At 40.1% G+C, this 25,503-nt stretch overlaps 1 protein-coding gene across 4 annotated transcripts; it reads left to right on the forward strand.

The window, feature by feature from the left end:
- Positions 1-105: 105 nt before the first annotated feature.
- On the forward strand, positions 106-24,948 carry LOC136679187 (adapter SH3BGRL-like). Of its 4 annotated transcripts, XM_066657563.1 has the most exons (10): positions 106-142; positions 920-1,157; positions 2,119-2,304; positions 3,613-3,693; positions 4,909-5,037; positions 5,800-5,829; positions 5,940-5,966; positions 21,315-21,341; positions 24,040-24,093; positions 24,437-24,948. In XM_066657563.1, the coding sequence occupies exons 2-9, from the start codon at positions 1,113-1,115 to the stop codon at positions 24,064-24,066; spliced, it is 552 nt and encodes a 183-aa protein (XP_066513660.1). In that variant the 5' UTR covers positions 106-142; positions 920-1,112; the 3' UTR covers positions 24,067-24,093; positions 24,437-24,948. The 4 variants fall into 4 exon arrangements, with proteins under 4 accessions (XP_066513660.1, XP_066513661.1, XP_066513662.1 ...); XM_066657564.1 differs by lacking the exon at positions 21,315-21,341; XM_066657565.1 differs by lacking the exon at positions 21,315-21,341 and having other exon boundaries at positions 4,909-4,992.
- Positions 24,949-25,503: the final 555 nt, after the last annotated feature.

Raw genomic sequence — 25,503 nt, forward strand, 5'->3', positions numbered from 1 at the left:
GTCAGCTATACACCGACATTTGTTTAAAAAATGCACACCTATAAAAAGGAAATACCATTCGCAGCATTGTGTACATTTGAGTCTTGACCAAGACTATTGCTTCGTCCGGAATAATTTGTAGATTTGTCTTCTTCAACAGAAAGTAAAGTTTTTTTTTTTTTTATATATAATATTCGATTTAGCACATTTAAATCATATGCAATGAATGACTCCATCTGTTATTATATGTTGATATAATAAATATACACGGAAATTCTTCAGCGTTAAATCAACACTATTAATGTTAACACTGAGAGTGTTCAATTATTACAGTAACAGTGTTGTTAATTTAACACAAATTGTTACTGTGTACAATTTTGATAGTAACAGGCAAGGTGACCTATGCAGTGCATTTTTAAAAAACTTTTAAATTAAATTATATTCCAATTTAATTTAATGGCCATGATTTACACTTATAATGTGGGCCAGATGAGATTCATTATATGTGGGCCACGTCTGGCTGACATACTAGTAGGCAGCACTGCCATTTCTATGCCAGAAGTGTGCCAGATGAGTTTTTGTATATGTGGGCCGCTTTTGGCCCAAAGGCAGCATTGCCATATCTGTGCCAGATATGATTTAGAACATGTGGACTAGATAAGTTTTGTTATATGTGGGCCGCTTTTGGCTATCATGTAGTTTTCCAGTAGTTTTCCAGTCTGCACTGAAAGTGGGCCAGATATGTTTTGTCACATATGGGCCAAATGTATGTTTTAAAATATGTCCCACTCTTGGCTGACATGGGTCAGCAGTGCTGTCTGGGAAGCATTTGTTCATGTGTGGCTTTCAAACATTCACAAAATTGAGAGTTTTTAAGATATGCTCCAGGAGCTAAGAATGTAACTTGGCCTATTTTTATCCTTGTCCACTTCTGCCTCAGTCTAATTGAAGTGCCCTCGGTGGGAACAGACAGCTGAAGTTGCCAATCACTCAGCCACCGAGACCCTCACAGACACCCACCCACACACAGCCCCCCTCGCTGAGCTGTGTACAGAAATAACTTCACTCTGCCCTCACTGTGCTCCAGTTCCAGGCTTTTTACAACGTCTCTTGCTTCTATTTACACTTTCAATATGGTTATCAAAGTTTTCCTGGCCTCTTCTTCAGGATCTACAGCGGTGAGCAAAGACATGCTTCACAGTTCAGCTTTTCATTCTGTCTCTATAAGGCCTTATCCAGTGGGTTTATATCCCCTATGGCTAACTGCTGCAGCATTGTTCAAAAACCTTTATTAACAGTACTAACACTGTTTAGTTCTGCTAAACTCTAGATTTAGATGAACTTTGGTATCTAAACAGAAATAAACATTTAACTTGGGTAAGGAGTGAAAGACCTCAGGCCCCCTGCAGTTTCTTTATATATCTCTGTGGATCACCTTCCAAACCTGCAGCAGTTACTCACTGAGATCAGGATCTGGGAATAAAATTAAATTCTGTGTTTTATAAACGTTAATATATAGTATACATGAATGAATCATTCTTACAAAAAATGTATAGCAATAATTAATTCAGCACAACAGTTTCATAATCTATGAGGTTTTATCACTGCATAGTAACATTTATGTTTTCTTGAATTGTCAATGAGGACGACTGGAATGTGAGTAAAGCTGCCGGCTGAATAAACACAAAAAATAATGACTGTCATGCACAGAATTTATACCATAAATTACACGTTAAAAATCGGAAATTAGTCCCCTTTAAAATGCCGGAATGTACACCATAAAACACGAGATGCTCTGTAAGTGCCGTGGAAGACCGCACATGTGAAAATGCTGGCTGGTAAATATTTTAGATTTACTGATGCATATAAGGAAGTTAAGGGAAGGTACACTGTAAGTAAGGGGTAAATACACTTTAAATTTACCAAGTTACCAAAAGTTATTCTTAATGCAGTTTAAAATGTTGGGTTAGTGTTCTGTGTCTGTATTTAAATACATATCCTGATATATACTGTAAACATATTTCAAATATCACATTTATGATTTACATTTGAAACATATCTCAAAGTTCTACAAGGTAATAAGCAGATATGATCTCAAGTGCAGTTTTACCTTAAACATATAGTTTATTCCCTTCACAGATTAAAAAGAAACAGCAAGATGTGCTTGGTTTCCTGGAAGCTTTAAAAATTGAATACGCATCTCTGGACATAGCCTCTAACGAAGAGAACCGAATGTGGATGAGGGAAAACGTTCCCGGAGACAAGAAGCCATCCAACGGGATTCCCCTGCCACCTCAGATCTTCAACGAGGAGAACTACTGTGGGGTCAGTGTGTGGCCCTTAGGGCTCTTTGGCCACTACAAACTAGTTCTTTAGTTATACAACAAAATCAGCAGTTTATTTTTAAAATATTAATCTCTGTGACTTAAATAACAGAAAATCTGCTGAAACCTGCAACGTGTCTGAAATTGGGGCCTCTGGTTTTGTCCTGGAGGTAAAGGATGGGCTCGGATATATTACACTGTGCAATGACCATTCTCATAAACCGTAAGATGATCTTGGTGGTAAACAATGGGTGGTATTTTAACTAAAGTGAATTTTTGGCTGTTACAACCAATAAGAAAGGGTTACAGATTTAGACCATTGACAGATTTCACAGGTTGTGAAGTTCATGGTGAACACAGGTCACTTCCATAGATTTGAAGGGTTCGTACGGAAGCCGTTTAAACATTAAATCACTTTCTGACGATAGTCTGACTATCTTTAATTAGATATCGAACATCTACAACAGAGTTTTGACTTTACATTTAATGTCATTTAAGATTTCAGAAATACAAAATAAGTTCAAGATATCTGTAATTTATTTGAAGATATCTGAAAAAGGTTTTCTGACAAGTCAAAAACACAAGTTTGTATCTCTGTAACTTATTTTTGACTAGTCATTACTTTCGTTCAATATATGTCTTAAATTGGAGCTTCCATAGAACTCAATGGTAAATTTGATGTCATTTACAATATTCAAAATGTAATTAAAAATATCTCCAATTGTTATTTCATCAAGTCAAAATATAATTAGAGATATCTTAATTTAGAATTGTGTCTACTAATTAATGAATTGCAGATATCTGTAATGTAAATCCAGTTACATGATTTAATGTGGCACGAGCACAGAGTGGCTTTAGATGTGACAAGATAAACAGTCTCTGAAAATCTGAGTGAGAGCAGCACAAATCTGAGCAAAAGAGAAATAAAACTCAGAAGTGCTTCCTGAAGAGTGTTTGTACATTAAATTTCTGTAACTGCTTATCCAGTTCATGGCCATGGTGGGTCTGGAGCCCGGAATCGTTGGGCGCAAGGCAGATGCACAACCTGGAGTGGGTGCCAGTCCTTCACAGGGCGACACACACAGACACACACACACCTACGGAAATTTTTGAGTCACCAACCTACCTATCAACATGTGTTTTTGGACCTGGAGAAAACACACCAAACTCCTCACAGACAGTCACCCGGAGTGGGACTTGAACCCACAACCTTCAGGTCCCTGGAGATATGTGACTGTGACACTACCTGCTGCACCAGTGTAGAAGTGTGTTCAGGGGAAAGAGCTCAATTATGTTTTGTGTGTTTCAGGATTACGACACGTTTTTCGACGCTAAGGAGGACAACGTGGTTTATGAATTCTTGGGGCTGACCCCTCCTCCGGGGTTTAAGGTTGGCATTTTACTCTCATTTGTATATGTTAATACTAGGAAATTCACATCTTATGTATTGTTAATATATGCATCTTGCAATTTGTTTACCTATCTATCTGTTTGTATCTGTCTGGCTTTCTTTGTCTGTCTATATCTGTCTGTATGTATATGCAGGTCTGTGTCTATTTGTGTGTATGTATATGTCTGTGTGGCATTTGATTCTGGGAGAAGTTCAGCACTTTAATAATGACCGTCCGCTCTACTAATACTGTTTTTCTTCTTTATATGGTGATTAAAAGCCAGTTTTCACGGCCAAATTCAGGCTCTGTCTGTTCAGCAGTCTTCATTTACTGATTTAATTATTTATTTGATACAAAAGAAAAGAAATAATACTGTAAGCTAAACAGAGTTAACTACATTCTTGTTTGATGTACTTTCTACGTTCAATAAATAGTCTGTTTTTTTTTTTTTTGTAACAGACTCCGTAGGAGAACGGAGTGAGGGAAGCGCTGATGTAAATTTCACCCTATTTTACTTGTTGTTTTTCTAGTTATTGCATTTAACAGCTGGATATTTACACACTCACACACAAACACACAATATTTAGTTTAATTTGCCCACTTTGTGTAGACAAATTGTTTACCGTGGGGCATACTGTGATGTCACTTGCTATTTTTGTCTTAATACAGACTAATCCTCAAAGGGTTAAAATACAGACAGTCACACATGAGGCAGACACACCCATAAACACTAAACTAACAAACAAACAAGGGTCCAAAACACACAAACACAATAAAAATAGGAGACCTCACGGAACAAGACAAGTTTATTTGTCCATGAGCAGCTGCAGGTGAGAGTCATTGCTAAGGGGTGGAGCCTGGGAACTGAACAGGAGAGAAACATTCCCAGAACGTTTCAGTCCAGGCAGCAAATGCAGGTCCTGATGCGAAACAAGGGAGGGCCTGGATTGAACAGATGGAGTTATCAAAATGGGGGGCAGTTCACCAGACCAAGGGTAAGAACTAAACCAGCGGGCACTGGGACAAGGGCAGAAGGGGACAGAAACATTCTGCCCTGTTATATTTCACTAAGTTTTCTTGAACAGTTTCCCTTCAGATGGATCGTCTAACCTCTAATCTCTAATCCTCTAATCCTGCAGAATCTGTGGCTTTGACTGGATTAAACATAAAGGTTCTCTCTGCTGAAACATATCTTGCCACATTGTTGTTTTTAGAAGGAGGTTCCTGAAGAGGAACAGAATGGAGATCCACATCCAGAGAGAGAGAAAGGTGCAGGAGAAAACAGCAGAGAGAAAGAGGTGATGGAAGAAGAGGCAGAAGACAAGCAATCAGAAGATGAAACTGTAAATTGAGTCTCAGATTTGCAATTTCAACTTCCTTCCCACATTAACATACTTTCCTCCCTGGTCTCTAGACTCGAATCCTGCTAACTCCTCCTCTGCTCCTCCTTCATTCCTGATGGATCATTAACCCTTTCACTCTGTAACCAGTTTCTGTTCTTCCTCCTGAATGGATGTGTTCCCTGTTTTTCAGAAACGCTACTGTTGGAGCTGATTGAACTTTAAATGTTCTGTTGTGCTGAACTAACTGCACTGTGTCTGGTTTTCAGAGTTTCACTCCGCACTGACACCATCTCCTGAGAGCAGCTGAATATATTTAATATTCAGTAAACTTCAATTAGTGAAGTCTAAAAAAAAAATAAGAACTCATTCTGAGTATAAATGCGCTGCGTTTAGTGAGCCTCATGCTCTGTGAGGTGTTTGTTATGTGTCCTAAATGACCCTTCCTCACTGTTCCCTACATTACTCACTATATAGTGTAGGTGTGTAGTGAACTACTTCAGACACAACCTTTTAATAAACAGCACTGTGCATTATGTGTATCTGCTATCCACTACATGTGTTGTACATTATATTTGGAAGTGCATTGTGGGATTGTTTGAGTACAATGAAAATTGTCCACTATGTTTTCGGAACCGCAAAATAGTGCACTATGCAGTTAATAGGGAACAGATTCTGACACAGCTGTGGTCTGATGTTGTGAGATGTGCTAATGGAGCTGATATAGGTCTGTGTGTCTAATGTTGTTTTCTCTTTTCTTAAAAGAAAGCAGCCTTCTCAGAACAGGAAGCACAGGTAATGGAACACAGCCAACACTTCACACACTGTCCAGTGTTACTAGAACCTTTAAGACAATAGAGTCACCTTTTCCCAGAGACACAGCTGTTGGTCTTTTTCATTTACAGGAAGGTGAAGACGAAGACTACGATAAGGTGAGAGATTCATTGCTTTTTTATGACGCTCTGGAGTCTCATCACTAATACATTCTCCAGAACTCAGTGACTTTTAAATTTTCGTTGCACATCATTGTTTTTAAAAAATACATTTATACGCTGTGTGTTTTAAAGCATTTAAGTGATTTATACCATCTGCATCTGCCATTCATTCTGTGCTTTTGGATTTGAAGAGTCTTTAACAACTAGACAAATTTTAATTAATTATAATTCTACTGTTAGTTCAAACAGACAACGTCAGAGCTAGACTTTTATCCTTGGGGTAGCCAAAGCTATTTTAGGGGTTCCACACACTAAGACAATGAATATTCAAGAAACACGATCACTTGCAATCAAAATCTGCAAATGTTATGTTTTCATAAAGTACATCTTAAGCACACAGGTGCTAAGATTTGTGTATGAAATTTGCAATTTATTAACAGTGTACAAAATGTACAATATATAAATGTAAAAACACGAATGCATGCAAATACCCACACAATTTGTCTGTTTAAAATAAACCAATGATGCCATCTTGACATGAACATATTGCAGAGCTTAATCAAGCAAGCACCAAGACTAAGACCTCTGTCTGACTAAGTGCCAAGTTACCTAATGCTCAGTTCAGAAGAGCATAAAAGTAGTTTTAAAAATGTTTCGCATAGTCATCAATGTTGAGGCCATGTGTCCTCCTTGACTCAACACTCAACAGTCATTGGAACATAAAAGTGACTTTAAAAAATGACTCTGACTCACAACAAAACTCTAAAACTTACCTCAGAATGAGTATTTCACCATTAGGGTTGCCAACTTTCTGAAATCAAAATAAGGAACGCAGAGGCGGGAGACCAATATGCACTTGTAAATCCTTTTTGACTGTAGTAAATCAGATAAAACATATTTGTTGTCAATAGCACTCCCCTATAAACCATGTTTTACAGAAATAATCACTGTGTTCTGCTTCAGCTTTGGTCTACAAATGCGTTCTTTGAAGGATGCAGCCCCTGAATTGAGACGCAGTTCTGTCTCAAACCATCGCCATAACAGTAGCTGTGTTCCAAATCCTAGGCTGCGGCCCAGCACAGCTGTATTTCTCGGCCGCAGATCCTTCATATACAGCCGAGAAATGCAGCCTACGTTCAGAGCGATTGGAATGACGCAACAGACATATCCTTCATGGCCCTCAGTTACCCACAATTCTCTGTGCACGAACGGTGCATTGGAGAAAATAAACAAGACACTGCAAAAAAAAAAAAAAAAAATTAATTTACCTTGTAAAATGTAAAATGACTAAGTAAAGGATTTGTCTCTATACCATATTTAATCAAAAACTTATTGGCATATTATAATACCACAGAAATCATATGTTTAGTAGTATTTGTTATTTTTCAACCCATATTAAATGTAAAGTTTTAAAAGCAAATACAAAATATTTTAACTTACAGTTATGTTAGTGCTTCAAGGCGGATAAGACCTTTCTGGTGACGCCACGACGCAGCCTCCTTAGACCATACTATTTATGTGATCAGGTCTCAAAAAAGGAGTCTTCATAGGGCAGTCCTACCGAGGACATGGCCTACCTCAGCCGCAGTCTAGGCTTTGGAACGCAGCTAGTGTGGCCTCAAAAATACAGAACAAAACGCACCCGTTTCGGTTCAGAACAGTACGCATCTTTTAGTGTCCAAATATGGGACAATTCCATATTTTACTGTATGGTTGGCAACACTATTCACCATCCATCAACATCTTGGGTGCTGTTCTTCCCTGAGCAATTCTTCTCCTCTTTCTCTTTATAATGGTGGATTTATATAGACAATGAAGTGGATTACAAGTCTTTTTGATACATAGCGGCAACTACTGCACAGCAGGGACCTAGCAGTCAACAGGTATTACCAACAGGATTTTCTCTCATTTCTGGAGTCTACATTTCCAGTCTGGACAGTGCTGTGTAAAATAATTTCTTATTCGCAATGGCACATGTGAGTAGCAAGTATTTTTTGTAGAGTACTGCTAAATCTAAACAAACACAGCCATATTTGAGTTTCCACTCATTCCTAGCAGATGTGGATCTCAGAAAGAAATGGCTAATTGCAATTAGTAGGAATGAGGGGCCAACTTTCAAACTAATTCGCAACAGCACGCAAGTGTGTAGCTCCCATTTTGACCTGCAGGACATTGAAATATATTACACCAAAAAATCAAAACATACTGAAGAAAGGAGCAATACAGTGCCATTTTAGTTGGACTCGGTCAGCTAGGGAGTCTGTGTACAGTTGAGTGAAGGCTCATCTCAAAGACTTATTTGTAGGAGGAAGTCGTGGCAGTGGAACAAGGCAGCTCTATGATAGAGGGAGAATGGATCGCGGCTGTGTGGGACCATGACTACATGACTAGTGATTAGATTCCCATGGAAACTGGAAGTTGATTTTTCACAATAAAGACTCTGGGGTTTAATACCTTACAATTTGTAATTATGCAAATAAATATTTAATTTCATAAACTGTTCTAAAGTATTTCAAAATTTTGTATGAAACAAGCATCACTATTTAAGAACCTCTCACACTATACGTGACACACACGCAGGTGAAATTAATTCACATTGATTACAGATAGACGTAGTGTTAATGGAATACAGCCTAAACAATACATTTTGTCAACACAAACCCATAGTGAAATTAACTCTCCAGACCCTCCTCTTTCTGAAAACATGCAGTTTTATATCAAACAAGCGTCACTGCACATGTAGGAGTCTCTCACGCTATAGGTGTGACACAATTTGATTAACACTGATAAAGGATGGAAATCCTTTTAATGTCATACAGCCTAAACAATGCATGTTTTCAGAGAGAGGAGGGTTTATTTGGAGTGCTCTTCTTTGGATAGTAACAATTACTGTAGCCCACTGCCTTCTAGAACAAGCAGTGGGACTCTGTAGATGTTAAATATCATTTTAAGTTCTTTGATGATACTGGAGTTCAATGCTTAACTTTGAATAAATGCATGAAAATACTCTGTTCAGCGCCCTCCATAATTATTGGCACCCCTAGTTAAAATGTGTTAAAAGCATTAAAATATATATATTTTTTTTATTGCAGAAGCATAATCTAACTCTGAAAATAATTAGAAAAAAACTAAAGTGAAAAAAAATCCTGACTAAGAAATAATTATTTCGCATAAAATTACCTGTTCCACAATTATTGGCACCTTAAAAATTTCTTGGAAATAAATGTATTTGAACCATATATGTCATTTCTACTGTAGTGTATAAAGTGGATCAAAGTATCTAGGAACCTGTAATTAGTAATTCATCACTTCCTGTTTCCCCGGGGTATAAATATGGCGTTACACAGAGGCCTATTTCTCTTACTCACTATTAAACATGGGAAAGACAAGAGAACACACTATTCAAGTAAAGCAGATGTGTGTCAACCTTCATAAATCAGGCAATGGCTACAAGAAAACAGCCACTCACCTGCAGATGCCCTTATCTACAGTCAGAGCAATCATCAAAAAGTTCAAAACATCTGGAGCTGTGACAAACTGTGACAAAGCCTGGAAGCTGACACAAGTGTATCTTGCCACCACGCACAGTGAGAAGGATGGTTTGAGAAGTAAAAAGTTCCCCAAAGCTCACTGTAAGAGGATTTAATCAAATGGTAGCATCTTGGGGTTACGAGGTTCTCTCAAACAACCATCAGGTGCTGTCTCCATGCCAACAAGCTGTTTAGAGGCATGCACGGAGAAAGCCTTTTCTGAGTTATAAGTGTAAATGGGTGGAGCTTGCCAGCGGTACTGGGATTTTAACTGGGACCATGTGCTTTGGTCAGATGAGACAAAGATAGAGCTTTTTGGCAACAAACACCCTAAGTGGGTCTGGCATAACGCCAAGGATGAAGAAGCAGATAAACACCTCATGTCCACTGTTAAATATGGGGGAGGATCGGTGATGCTGTGAGCATGTTTCTCCTGCAAAGGACCTGGGAACCTTGTAAGGATACTTGGGATCATACGCTCTTTGAAATATCAGGACATTTTGAATCTGAATCAGAATCTGGTGGCCTCTGTCCGAAAGCTTTCAGCTAGATAATGACCCTAAACATGTGGCCAAATCTACTCAAAATGGTTCACAAGGCACAAAATCAAGCTCCTCTCATGGCCATCTCAGTCCCCAGACCTCAACCCAACAGAAAAATTGTGGGGTGAGCTAAAGAGGAAAGTGCATAGGAGAAGACCCAGGACTCTGGACGAGAGGTTGTGCAAAGAGAAATGGTCAAAGATCCATCTTTCTGTATTCTGTGAAGAGTTATAGGAGAAGATTAAGTGCTGGCTTGTTGGCAAAATGTTGTAGATAGTACTTACACCAGGGGTGCCAATAATTGTGGCACACATGATTTCATTCAAAAGATTTATTTCTTAATGTGTGTTGTTTTTTTTTTTCCCACCAAATAAACGCACTTGAATTAAAGCTTAGATTTTCTATTTTTTGCATTGTTGTCCTTTTTTAAAAGAATGTATTAGAAACCAAAGAACACTTCTTAACCAGGGGTACCAATAACTATGGAGGGTGCTGTAAATAAAATTGCCTTTCCTTAACTTGTAGGTAATATTACCCTGAAGTATATCCTATATGTATACTTACCCAGGAAGGACTTAGAAGGAAAGAGCTTTGTCCATTAAACGTAACTGTGCATTTGGGATTTGAGGGTCATGAACTTGAGAAACCTTATCCTTCACCTTACCTAAACTTATCTTATTATTAGAGTAAATTAAGGTGAGACATAGTATGTTTACTTGTGAACTTGCTTGTTGCAAATCTTCCAAATTAAACATAATATTTAAAAAAAATGTTTTTTTTCTCAACACTGAATCTTAGACACATATTTGCGCTGAGAGCAGTGAGTCAGTACTCAAAAACTGGGAAATACAGCTCTGATGACATTTTGACTGGACATATGACGTAATGAGGATGAATCTTATAGACTCTTAGACCAATAAGATTCTTTCACTTCAGATCATAATTAATGAACAATTTAAAATAATACAGTTAAACTGGTAATAGATTATTTGCAAAATACATGGACAGGTTCTGCTTTGCCATTGTTCAAAAAGGCTACTGACAGGCACTGACAGTCCTGATGGCAGTTGGCTTAATAAATGTCTGACAATAAAATGTTTTATCTGATTGACTACACTCAAAAAAGATTTACAAGTGCGTACTGGTCCCCCGGCTTCTGTGTTTCTTATTTTGATTTCAGAAAGTTGGCAACCCTACGCACACAAGAAGGTGTAGTGAGTTTCCTGGTAGTGAGTTTCATTTCAAGACAAAAATAAAGAAAAAACATGATTTGAATGCCTGTTACAATCTCTAATTAACCCAGTTGAAAAGCCACTGATGCACTATTTGAAATAGCATTATGCTAACAGAGGAAACATAATTATTGATGAACGTAAAGTGAGCCTGCTGAAAAGGCCAGTTAAAATGTTCATGCATTAAACACTGCAGTATTTAGGGCAGATTGAATTGTTGTTAATGTTCTTTCCTGATGTTATGACTGTGTATTTTCAGATCTCCTTATCTGCAACATTAGACATTAAGCAGACATACAATGATGCAGGCATTTATTACAGTGCAATAAAATATAGTTTATTTAATAGGTAGATTAACAGTTCTTAACAACGCTAAATTGATTGCTAAAGTTGTTAGCACACAGCTAAAGCATTAGCTGCATAACTGGAATAATTTACCTTCATAATAAAAAATAAACTGCTCAAAAGAGAATGTATAGCATTTATTAAAATTTGCTCATTTTGCGTGGGAGTTCTATGGCATGCATTTGTGGCCAAAATCGTCTTAAATCTAACATATTGGCATGGTGGTGCAGCAGGTAGTGTCGCAGTCACACAGCTCCAGGGACCTGGAGGTTGTGGGTTCAATTCCTGCTCCGGGTGACTGTCTCTGAGGAGTTGGTGTGTTCTCCCTGTGTCTGCGTGGGTTTCCTCCGGGTGCTGTGTGGGTGAATGTGTGTCTGTGTTGCCCTGTGAAGGATTGGCGCCCCCTCCAGGGTGTATTCCCGCCTTGCGCCAGGTAGTCTCTGGACCCACTGCGACCCTGAATTGGATAAGGGTTACAGATAATGAATGAATGAACATATAATTCTAAAAATATTATGTGTCCAGGCATAAAATATGTGCATGTTGATATACTGAGATGCATTCCTTTTACGTGTTCAGACAGCATGTTTTTGCACCTGCAGAGGATTTTTTGTGTTTACAGACGGCATATTTTTACATCTACAGAGTTTTTTTTTAATGTGTGGAGACATAATTTTACAACGTCTTGCTCTTTTCACTAAAGTTACATTCTGCCCGTAGATGGCGATATTTACTTACACATTGAATAAAGTTGCATAGTCAATGTGAATATTTCATTAACCTGCTGCTTTATTTTTTTATAATCTGTAGGATATTTTCTATAGTCTGATTATTTTAGATTTGAATATTTTGATAAATGTCATAAGATATAAATATACTTTATAATATGAAACAGCATTAGGTTATTACTTTGAATAAGAAATTAATTTAATTTTAAAAATAATAAATAAATAAATCTGATACTAAATAAATCTGTGAACTAGCCTGCTTTGTGCAGTCTGCAAACACTCTTCTGCAATTGAAAAGAAAATTTCAAAGAGCCATTTTGTCGAACAAGTAAACAGACTACATCATGGTCACATGAGCCTACCTTTTAGTTAAGAGCACACACATGCAAATCATGAAATGCTATGTTTGTATGTGTGTCATGCTTAGCAGGCAATATGTTGTAGCCTGTGTAAGTGTCTCATGAACATGAGAAGCCAAACGTTGCACATTGTCATCTTTTGTTACAGTCTCTTATTCACATTCAGATATTTTCATATTGTAGTTCACTGATTGGCTATAAGGTGTAAAGAGGCATTAACGCCTCATATTTTGCCGTCTGTACATGTACATATTTTTTGTTAGACTTAAGATTTTGGCCCCAAATGCATGCCATTATGGCAAGCTGTTTTTAACATTAAATCGTGTGACTGAATTTACATTATAGATATCTGCAATTCATTTATGACTAAACACAATTCTAAATTAAGTTATCTCTAATCATTTTTTGACTAGGCGAAATAACACTTTGAGATTTCTTTAATTATGTTTTGACTAGTGTAAATGATGTAAAATTTACCATTGACTTCAATGGAAGCTCCAATTCAAGACATCTGAAATGAATTACTGACTATCTTAAACTTTTATTTCAGATATCTACAGTTGAATTATGACTAGTCAAAAAGTAAAGTAGAGATATCTTGCCTTATGTTCTGACAAGTTATAATTCCAATTAAAGAGATCTTAAATTCCCTCTATATCAAGGATGTTGTAAATACATTTTAAGATATCTGAAACTAAATTGTAGATACCTGAAATTAAATTATCGATATCTTGAATGAAAGTAATGACTAGTCAAAACTATGTTAGAGATATCCAAAATTGTATTTTGAACTAGTCAGATTTATTTTTTTTAGATATCTTCAAATAAATTACAGATATCTTGAACTTATTCACCTTTTGTACTTCTGATACCTTAAATGAAAATTCTGACCAATCAGAATGTGGTTATAGATATCTTAAATTATTATTCTGATTAGTCAAAATGTAGCTGACTTACATAGCCCATTTTAGCGCCATGTAAAAGTTGCCAGGTCTGCATTTTATAGTGGACTTTGGTTTTACATTTTCAGTAAAGTCATTTACAAATATTTGTAGCTGTGGGTGGATTTTTGAGCTGGCGACAGAATGCAATTACTGCACCATTTAAGGTGGAACAGAATATCTCAGTAAGAAGCTGCAAATAAGCTTTTTAAGCATTTCAGCATTGTAGATTTTTTCTGTACTTCCCCCAGTCCCTGACATGTAAATAAACTTATGAACATGTCTCATTGATGGAGCATCGGCTGGTGTTATTATGATGTAAGCGACTTTACAGAGAAATAAGCCCAAAGTAGGTTAAAATGAACACACCTGGTAACCGTGGCTGCACATGGGGAGACTAAAGCATACAATGACTACAATTCAGATATCTGAAAATGTATTTCTGACTAGTCGAATTCGAATTATCTTTGATACAAATTCAGGATTTATGACTCATCAGATGACGAATTCGCTGACATCATTAGAGATATCCGCAGTATAGATTAAAATACCTGTTTTTTCTAACTTATCGTATTTAACAACACAAAGTACAGAACAATAAACAACAATATAGATTCTCATGGAGGATATTATTTCCACAAACTTTCCTCTAGGGGGGCGCACATTAAAGAGGATTTAAAAAACAAAAGAGAGAAGCTTAGAATAAAACATTGAGAGATCTGGTGTGAGATGATTCTAGCAGTTTTCCAGTTTTTTAATCTACTTAAAGCAGAATAATATGAAACAGAGGAAAGTAGCTTGCAGTGAATGTGACATTTATAGCATCAGAGAAAGCTGAACTTAAGTTTTCCATATAAAATGGCATCAACATCAAAGGAAGGAATGTTAAGTTTGAGATTCTAATATCCGTCCAAAAACTTTGTGAATGTTGAAATGAAAAAAAAGATTCATTTTCTGACACATGAATACATGATACACATGAATCAAAATCAAAATTAAATTTTAAATGAGCAAAAGTCATTGTGGTTTTGTAAATTGTGTTAGAAAGTTTCTTAAAAGATTCTCTATTATATTCAAAATTCACCTTTGAAATGCTGTCTACTTTAGTCAATAGGCTTCTTCCAAAGATCTGTCAGGAGCGAGGGGCGGATAGAAGGAGGGCGGACGCACTCGCTAAAACACAGTTTTTTAATAAAGGGAGATAACAAAACAAAGAACGAAAACATACAGGGAAACAAGGCAGGCTAAATTAAACAAGGGAAACTAAACAGGGCAAACCGGACTGACAGTCTAAAGAGTTCACAAAATAACGATAGGAAAGGAAACTGCGACATGAAACAACGACTAAGAAAACAAACACGGAGAAACTGGAGACAGACCAGGAAACACGACCGACTAGACATAGGATAAATGTGAAATGAGAAATGTACGACAAACAGGACGTGACACAAGAGGGCTTAAATACAGACACAAACGAGACACACCTGGACAGATAACGAGGACGGGTTAACACATGACACGGACGAGGAGGCGGGACGAGGGCGGAGACAAGGATATAAACAAAACATAGCCATGTGCGAATAAAGCACATGGCGGGGACAACAGACTGACAGGACGAAGGCGTGACAGATGCCCCCCCCAAGAACGCGCAACTCCCAGGCGCGTACTCCTAAACCCCCCAGGAGCTGGCACTGGAGAGGGCACGGAAAACAAGACAGGACAACAAACCAACGGGTGACAGGACTCAGGACAGGACGGGAACAGACAGGAGCTGGGGACACGACAGGACCGAATATACGAGACGGGACATGGGACATGACAGGAGACTGACAAAGGGGAGCAGCAAGAGACGAGAACGGACTGGACAGGACAGGAGTGGACACATGGGACTTGACAGGGTTTTTGACATTGGACATGACACTGGATGGAAACAGGGACTGAACAGAAGATGGGACAGGTGACAGAACTTGGTGCTGGGACTGGACGGGAGCAGAGACTGGTGACAAGACACTGGACAGGATAGGAACGTTAGACTGGACAGGGGTACGTGACTGGACAGAAGACAGGACAGGTGACATGACACTAGACTGGAACGGAGACGGGACTGGAGACTGGACAGGGGATTGGAAGGGAAACTGGACCGGAGACAAGACAGGTGACTGGACATTGGACGGATACGGGAACTGGACGTGAGACAAGACAGAGGGTTGAAACAGGGACTGGACAGGACTGACAGGGGACTGGACAGGAGACAAGACAGAGGGTTGAAACAGAGACAAGACGGGTGACTGGACAGTGGACGGATACGAAGACTGGACATGACTAACAGAGGACTGAACCGGGGGTTGAAACATAGACTGGACAGGGCTGACAGGGGACTGGACAGGACTCACAGGAGACGGGACTTGAGACAAGACAGGGGGTTGAAACAGAGATTGGATTGGAGAGAAGACAGGGGACTGAACGCTGGACGTATATGGAGACTGGACGTGACTAACAGGGGACTGAACATGAGACAAGATAGGGGGTTGAAACATAGACTGGACAGGGCTGACAGGGGACTGGACAGGACTCACAGGAGACTGGACTTGGTAGGGGAACAGGGACCAAGACGTTTACGGGGACAGACATGAATACAGTAACAGGTACAGGGACAGAGACAAAGGCTGACACGGGTACTGGGACAAGGACAGAGACGGGAACCATGACAGGGACAGACAAGGGAACCAAAATAACAGGGGGGTGCCCAGGACTGGCTAATGTCTGTGGGGCAGTCTGAGGAACAAGCCTGGGCACAGTTCTGGGGATCGGCCCTGAAGTCCTTCGGGCCGACCTACGGACATGGACAGGAGAGGCCGTAGCCACAGTCACAGGAGCGGCGGGTGCCGCCGTAGTCACGGGGACAGGAGCGGCGGGTGCCGCCGTAGTCACGGGGACAGGAGCGGCGGGTGCCGCCGTAGTCACGGGGACAGGAGCGGCGGGTGCCGCCGTAGTCACGGGGACAGGAGCGGCGGGTGCCGCCGTAGTCACGGGGACAGGAGCGGCGGGTGCCGCAATCACCGGGACTGGAAGCCCCGCAGCAACGTCCACGGGGGCAGGGGAACCTGCGACGTCGTCCACGGGGGCAGGGGAGCCTGCGACGTCGTCCAAGGAGGCAGGAGACAGTGCGACGACGTCCACGGAGGCAGAGGAATCTGCGACGTCGTCCACGAAGACAGGAGAGGCGCGTGCCGCGCTCTCGAGGACAGGGGTTTGTGCTGCTCGCCGGGCTCGCGCTGGAGCTGTAAAAGGTTTAGGGGGTTTCACAGGCGCACCCATTAGATCACCTCGAGGTGCGCCCCTGTTAGCCTCAGACCTCAGAGCTACGGAGGTGAGGCTAACAGCCCCTACCCTTAACGCCCCCCCAAAAATTTCCCCGGAACTGAGGGGGTAATCCCCCAGCGAGGGGGGGACTCCAGCACGCTTTTTCCGCCGACTCTTACGACTCGCGCTGGCGTAATCACTCGATTCACGAGCTGCCTCCTCCTGTAGGCGTTGATTAACGCTGGCGTGTATCTGCCGGAGCCGGCTACTCCACATCGCAGCCCTGTCGAACATATTTTCTGTGCTAGCTGCGTCCTGGTGGTCGTACATTCTGTCAGGAGCGAGGGGCGGATAGAAGGAGGGCGGACGCACTCGCTAAAACACAGTTTTTTAATAAAGGGAGATAACAAAACAAAGAACGAAAACATACAGGGAAACAAGGCAGGCTAAATTAAACAAGGGAAACTAAACAGGGCAAACCGGACTGACAGACTAAAGAGTTCACAAAATAACGATAGGAAAGGAAACTGCGACATGAAACAACGACTAAGAAAACAAACACGGAGAAACTGGAGACAGACGGACAGACCAGGAAACACGACCGACTAGACATAGGATAAATGTGAAATGAGAAATGTACGACAAACAGGACGTGACACAAGAGGGCTTAAATACAGACACAAACGAGACACACCTGGACAGATAACGAGGACGGGTTAACACATGACACGGACGAGGAGGCGGGACGAGGGCGGAGACAAGGATATAAACAAAATATAGCCATGTGCGAATAAAGCACATGGCGGGGACAACAGACTGACAGGACGAAGGCGTGACAAGATCAACCAAGACTTTTTTCATATCTACTAAACGTTTTGAGATGTTAACATCTTCGCTTCTAAGTACATTCTTAGATACTAATATTCCCAAATATCTAACTTCATTAACAACTCTGATTGACGAAATATCTTTATGTATACAGTTATGAATTGGAAGAATTTCACATTTTTAAGGTTAAGTCCTAAAGCTGAAGCCTTGGAAAATAACGAAATTGTATCAAGAGCTCTTTCAACCATTAAATAATTTTTCAAAAAAAAGTGCTGTGTCATCAGCAAACTGACTAATCTTGTATTGTCAATCATCATTAAAAAATTAATTCCTTCCAATTCAGGACTACTATTAACTCTTAGGGCTAGTAAATGAATAGTTAAAATGAACAATTTAGGGGAAATGGGGCAACCTTGACGAATGCCTTGCTGGATCTTGAATTTAGAAATAAGTCCCAGATTTAAGGAAATTGAGCTATAAATATTATTATAAAACATCTTAATCAGTCTACTAGAATTTTCCCCAACATTTTAAAGCATTTTACAAAAAGGCATGTTCAATTGTGTTAAATGCGTTGTAAAAATCAAGGAAATCAAGCTATGTTTGTCAATACAGGAGCTGGTCATAAAATTAGAATATCATGAAAAAGTTGATTTATTTCAGTAATTCCATTCAAAAAGTGAAACTTGTATATTATACTCATTCATTACACACAGACTGATATATCTCAAGTGTTTATTTCTTTTAATTTGATGATTATAACTGACAACTGTGGCTGATCATGGTTTACTGAAAGGAGCCTGCAGAACTGTTGTATAAATCAAGTATCAAGCTGGAGGGGGCAATGTTTCTGAATATTAGTAATGTTGGGGTTGTATTACTCTGGATATTCAAGAGAATAGTGCCTCCTCCAGTATTGCATTCTGAATTAATTTCTGATGGGAACTGTCCACTCTTTTAGACAGAAGAGGATGTGCCAGGTTCAGAGGTAGAGTTTTGAAGTGTGACGTGTTTCATTCATTCATCTTTTAATCTCCCAACATGTTTGTTTCACTTTTTTACATCTGTTTTTGAGGTTGTGATTGCTAACTCTTTTAAATTTTCTACTCCATTAGCCACTCACACTCCATTAGCATTTTCAAACTTTTCTCCTTCTCTGTTGACCACACGGGGAACCTATGTGTCTTCTCAAAATCTTCTAACAGGCTCATATCATGAACATTTTATATTACTCATTTGTTTATTTATTCATGCATTGATTAATTTATTTTAATTAATATCTTCATCTAATTTGTAAACACATTTACAATGAAGATGCAGAATTATTTACACAGGTCAGTTTTAAAGACAGTGAGAGAAAACATCCATCTGACTTTAGAGGAGAAAGGGAGGGTGGAGAAATAAAAACAGACCATTAGGGTGTAACAGGCAGAGTGAATGTCCACAGAAAGATGAAGTACAAAATGTTTGATATGGACTCTTTAAATCTATCATTTAAACCCTAAAAGTGTTTTTAATTGGAGAAATACACAACTTCATCATCAGGCACAGGATTCAGAGATTAAACCACAGAAATGAAATCACCTACCCGCAGAGTGTGTGATAATATGGTAGTGTTTCTCAGGGCTCTGACTCTTAGTGTGGGGAGAAGAGATTTCCTCAGTCATCCTCCTCTAGTTTCTTAATCTTTTAAGTATAACTTGATGACTTGTTCAGTTGTTCTGATGTGTCATTTCCAGCTGAAAGTTTCCTGCGTAGTCCTCTGCGGTCGTGAGTGACCGGTGTTTGTCTCTGTTCCAGGTCTGCAGTGATGTGTGTAGATCTGTCCCCGTTGTTCTTGCATGGTGTGGTCAGTCCTAAACTGGAGTGATCAGAATCTTAATGTTGCTGATACATACTCTCACAGGAACTGCCCGAGATGCTCTTGTCTTTATTCACAGCACTTTGTTCTGAGGAGCCTGTCCTGCTGACCACATTCCCATACCTTCGCTACCAAGAAAAACATGTATCTCTATGTTTGTGGATATTTAGTTTACTACATCATTTGAACACAGCAGCTGTCCTTCACACTGTGAAAAATCCATGATGAATAGACCAATAGAAATGCACCAAAATTACTTTACACTGACTTTACATCCACTGAAATTTATAGGTTTTATCCTTGTCCGGTAAAGTTACCGATTTGGAGAGAGATGTTTTTCTCTGGTTGGTGACGATATATAAGTCGGTTCAGTCTCAATCCGCATCCTGATCCCAGCATCACGATATTTAATTTGGAGCTGTAGTTTATCGGCAGCACTACTGTGCTACTGCATTTGCACCAGACAAGATTTTGCAGAAAGATGTCAGAAACTACAAATAGATCTCTGAGCAGTTACACTGCTGTGAGAAACAGGCGAGATCTGTGGAGTTTGGACCAATCAGGGAATTTTCATCTTTCAAGACGTACACCACTTTGGTCCAAAATTGTAATTATGGAACACTGAGGGTTTGCAGAATTTTGAAACTCTCTGAAGGCTCCCCATACGGGATTAGGCTTCAGTTTAAGATGAGACTCATTAATATTTCACAGTTTAAAACAGATTCTGAAGCTTTCCAAGTCAGGATTTATCACAGTGCTGGTGATAGAAACCAGACATCCGAAGAGTCTCGAAAAGCTCCTGGTTTAGTGGGTGTAGAACACACAGTTTAAACATTACCCGTGTTTGCTAAAAGAGCTCAGAGACTAGAGGATGCTCAGTGCCAATAACATCTGTACGTGTGCAGTGGACATTTCTCAGTTTTATGTCTCTGCTGTGAGCAATGTGTCCCGGGAGGTTTCTGCAACCATTTTACAACATTTAAAAACATGTACATCACATCTTTCATCTTACCGTCCTTCAACTTTAAACCCTGTTCTGTCCCTCCTCCCTCTCCCCACCTCTCTTCTTGCAGGGAGAAGAGGACCTGGTATCTGAGGTAACTCGTCTTCCCTGAGTTTGTCCCACCTTGTAGCGCAGGGTGTGGTTTGGTTGGTGGTCTGTGCTGTACTAGTGTTGATGCTACTGGTTTATTTCATTCATTTTAATCCTGTTTCCTTCATACTCTTTCTTTCCTTTTTTCTAAACTCCTCCCTCTCACTCTCTCTCTGTTTCTCTCTCTCCCCCTCTCTCGGTGTGTGTTTCTCTCTCTCACTCTCTCTAGGTGTGTGTTTCTCTCTCTCACTCTCTATTTCTCTCTCTCTAGGTGTGTGTTTCTCTCTCTCACTCTCTCTTTCTCTCTCTCTAGGTGTGTGTTTCTCTCTCTCACTCTCTCTTTCTCTCTCTCTAAGTGTGTGTTTCTCTCTCTAGGTGTGTGTTTCTCTCTATCTCTAGTTCTGCACCACCTGCATCCTGATAATCTCAAGCCTCGGTTTTAAACAGCTGTCTCTTTTTCCAGTCTTATATTTCTGTTATGATCTCTCTCTCTCTCTCTCTCTCTCTCTCTCTCTCTCTCTCTCTCTCTCTCTCTCTCTCTCTCTCTCTTTCCGATGAAATTATCCACTTCTGTTCTTCTCAGGAGGAGGAAGAGCTCCAGCAGCTTGAGGTAGATTCAGACAAACTTTATTTCCTGGAAACTTTGTTTCCAGTTTTTTTCCATTGTACATAGAGTTGATCTTCTGCGCTGTTTTTATTCTCAGATCTCTGTTTGTTGGTTTGTTGAGGACCAAACCTGAACCTGAACCCTCTTTCCTAAACAAACTATTGTGTTATAAGCTGAACTGTAAACAAGGGTCTGGGACTGGGTCAGAACCGAGAACCAAGTTTTAAACATATTTCTTTATTTTTCACTCTTATTGTTTTTCTCTTTCACTTTTCTCATCATTCAATCCTTCATCAATCCATCCATCCATCATCACTCTTATATTCTATTTCTCTCTTTGTTTTTTTCCTCTTCATTGTCCCTTTTTCTTTCATCCTTTATTCACCACATTCACATCCTAGGAACAAGAAGAGCCAGTCAGTGAGGTACTCTCTCACTCACACCACACTCTCTCTCTCTCTCTCTCTCTCTCTCTCTCTCTCTCTCTCTCTCTCTCTTGCTATTTCACACTCACTCTCATTTTTTTTTTCAAATTCACGATTGCAATTAACAATTTTTGCTAGATTATTAAAAAATACTATTAAAAAGTAGTAATAGAAATAAAATGAATAAATCAAATGCAAAAACGTCCGGTTACCTGCGTAACCTCGGTTCTCTGATAACATTCGCTCTGTATCTCACTATACTGACGTGACAGACCACGGAAGAACCAATAACACCACGTCTGCCGATAGACAGACTAATCTCAACTGTGATGGCACAAAGGCTGGATTAGGTAGCAGCTTTGCTTTAGATGAGTCAGTGTTGATGCTCATGCAGGTTGGATGCACACAGAGCTCACACACCCGGTTAATAGATACATTTTGATATCAACATTCTCCAATGGTTCAACTGGTGATAGTGAAAGCACTTCGAAGACCATGGAAAGGTCCCAGGTTGGGACCAAAATTCTGGAGGTTAGACGCAGCCTGCGTGGCCAGGGGTTTCCTGACAATAGTTGACTTATTTCTGCTTCCCACAATTTCCTTGGCCAGTATGGGACAATCAGCAAAAGGGATAGGCCATTTTCTCGTACTCTGTCATGAGTAGGCTGTGAACAGTTTATTGGGAGACATCTGCGCTGAGGAAGGTACTTGATCTTCTCGGGGAAGAAAGCGAGAATGGGAGCTGGGAGTAGGGGGTGGGTCATATAATTAAGAGGTGGTGCTCCCATATCACAGTTGAGATTAGTCTGTCTATCAGCAGAAGTGGTGTTATTGGTTCTTCCGTGGTCTGTCACACCAGGGGCGTTTCCCATAGTGAGATACAGGGCAAAGTTTTATAGTTGAATTGAACAATTTCAGACAGATTTTTATTGGAATGTTTATTTCCCTAATTTTGATCAAATAGCGTACATTCTTAATTTAGTGATTTCATTACCAGGCCAAAGCAGCTGATTTCAATGTGCAGTAATGTGAAGCTGGTGCTGTGATTTAGAATTTGTCCTCCATATGTGAAATGGAAACTGTTTTCCTGAGATTACTTCTGAAAAATCAGGGCTCTGGCTTTGCTGAGGTTCACTGTGACAGACTCTGCTTTAAACCCTGCTCTGAGGTGGACCAGGTCTTCAGTGTAGAACAGACACTTAGCCTTTTTCATTAGAGTCCCAAGTTTTGTAGAGCTCCCAAATAGAGTTGTCATTGATCACTTCTTCAATGTGATACATTTTTGTTCATAAATTTTTTTTTTGTTTTGTATTCTTTTAAATAACTAGAATAGATCCATAGGTCCTGGTTATTTGGGCCTCTGTGTTTATTGCTGCATAATGTTCTTAATTATTTTCTTAAGGTTTTGCAGTCATTATCAAACCACAGCTCCTTTGTATGATATGGATGGTGTGTTATTTTTTGTCTGGTTTTTGGAGAGGTGTTTGACATTTTAGCCAAAGTTTCATTAATGTTATTTCCCTATCTCTCACACACAAACTCTCTCTCTCTCTCTCTCTCTCTCTCTCTCTCTCTCTCTCTCCCCTCCCTCTCTCAACATTCAGCAGTAACATTAAATCCACCTCCTTATTCGAACACTTACTGTTCCCATCTGTTGCTCTGCATACCTCTGCAAGTGTGTGGTGAGGGCGAAGAGCGAGAGGAATGGGGTTCAAAGGTGGAGGAGTGTTATGATGGACATAAACAAGAAAAAAAAAAAACAGTCTCAATAATGATGAGAGGACAGCATAAAGAAATAAGGTCAAATACAGATATTTCAAATCTCTGTGACCAAGTCTACAGCCCCCTGCGTCCTCTCTGTCCACTGTGTGTGGTGGGGGGCTGCTGTGTCTGGGTGCAGGGAGCTGGGCTTTGGGGAGTGCTGTGTCTTAAGGGAAGCTATGTCAGTGGAGGCTGTGTCTGGGGGGGACTGGGTGGGTGAGGAGCTCTGTCAGGGGGCTGTGTCTTGGGAGGCATGTATTGCAGGTGCACTGTGGCTAGAGCTCTGAGCAAACAGACGTCAGGATTGTCCAGATACTAAATGGTGAACAGTCAGTGTGGAGGATGTCAGGAGCGCCACCTAGAGTCTGATCAGACAGTTCAGGGTCCGGGCTTCAGGAGCTGGGGCCACAACAGATATCTGCACTAATGGGCAGTGGTCATTCCTAATGAACCTTCAGAGGGTGTGAGTTTTGAGATCCATGCAGTGTTTGTTGACAGTGGTATGTTTTTTGCAGGAGGGAGAAGAGGGAGAAGAAGACTAGGCTACGCCCACACCCACAACCATCCAGGTACAAAAAATTCACCAGCAGAGGGACACCCAAACAGTGTCCCCCTATCAGTAAAGAGTGGGGGGTCCACTCCAGGTGCTCTGTAATGACACTGTAATGACTAATTGCTGTGTAAGGTCTAAAACCGTAAAAAGACTGTGTAAATAAAGGTATGATCTCAAAACTCAGACCCAGTTAGAGTTAATAATTACATGACCTTAACTGGTGTCTGTGTGAATTCAGAAGATATAAGTTATATATACTCTAAAACATGTTTGTTGAGTTGGCGATTTTTTGTGGTGGGAAGGTGGGTGTATTTTTCCCCCAGTCAATAAGTACTGAGTGTTGTCCTGCTCTTTTTCAGTGTCCGTCTCTGCACCTCACCTCTGCTCCCAAGCTTTCCAACAACGTTCATCGAAATGTCCTCTCCATTACTTGTCCTTGAAATGTTCTTTCCATGACCTTGTCCTTTGAATGTCCTCTCCACAATCTTGTCTAAGAAATGTCCTCTCCATGACCTTGTCCTTTAAATGTCCTCTCCACAATCTTGTCCAAGAAATGTCCTCTCCATGACCTGAGAGAGACTTTCCAAATCATATTAATCTTGCTGAAAGCTGAATACAGATATGAGCTTGGTTTCCAGCAGAATAGACCCTTCAGAACTACACAGAGACAGCAACACAGTTCAAAAACACCAAAAAGAGACTTGTTCATGATCCTAGAAATATGATCACTGAGAAAAATTTGTATTGTGTCAGAACCCGTTATGAATGTAGTAGGAGAATGGGAGAGTAGGAGAATGTACAGGAACCCACGTTAACTTCTGAAGGTGAACTGTGGTAATTCTAAAGAGCTGTAATGTGTAAAGAAAGAATAACTGTGTAAAGGAGACGGCCGCAGAGTGAGCGACTGTCTGCTGTTGAATGTTGAACTGACTGCACTTTTGTTTAATGTGAATAATGACAATTAAAGGTGTCTGCCATTAAAGATGTTTGTGTGTGTGCGATGAGAATTTCCTCTCTCAATGGGGGGTGGGGTGTTTAATTTGAGATAAATAATCCTATATTAATCCTACAACTTTGCACAGTTCTTGCAATGAGGAGAAAGTTACAGGTCCGACTTGTCCACACACAGCCAAATTAAGAGGTTCTGATTCTGCACCAGTGTTACACACACCGCTTTGTGATCTGCTTTGTATAATGACCCAGTGTGACCTGCTTGACATTTAACTACATCCTATGTTGAAGTTCCTCTAGTGGCCACAGGCCACTCTAACCTTCACTAAACACATTCAGATCACAGACGTCATGCTTTCTTACAACACTGTAAACGGTCACTTAGCTCACACACTCACCCTGTCATTCACACACTCACCCAGTCACTCACACAAAGGGTGTGAGGGGAAGATGATTCTAAGGGCCTGTGAGTGAG

Source organism: Hoplias malabaricus, chromosome Y (genome assembly GCF_029633855.1).
Source record: "Hoplias malabaricus isolate fHopMal1 chromosome Y, fHopMal1.hap1, whole genome shotgun sequence".
NCBI lineage: Eukaryota > Metazoa > Chordata > Actinopteri > Characiformes > Erythrinidae > Hoplias > Hoplias malabaricus.

Coding starts and splice junctions, on each gene's coding strand:
- LOC136679187 (XM_066657563.1), top strand. CDS start 1,113: ATGGTTATCAAAGTTTTCCTGGCCTCTTCTTCAGGATCTACAGCG. Junction 3,694..4,908: donor CCCCTCCTCCGGGGTTTAAG/GTTGGCATTTTA, acceptor TGTTGTTTTTAG/AAGGAGGTTCCTGAAGAGGA. Junction 5,967..21,314: donor AAGACGAAGACTACGATAAG/GTGAGAGATTCA, acceptor TGTTCTTCTCAG/GAGGAGGAAGAGCTCCAGCA.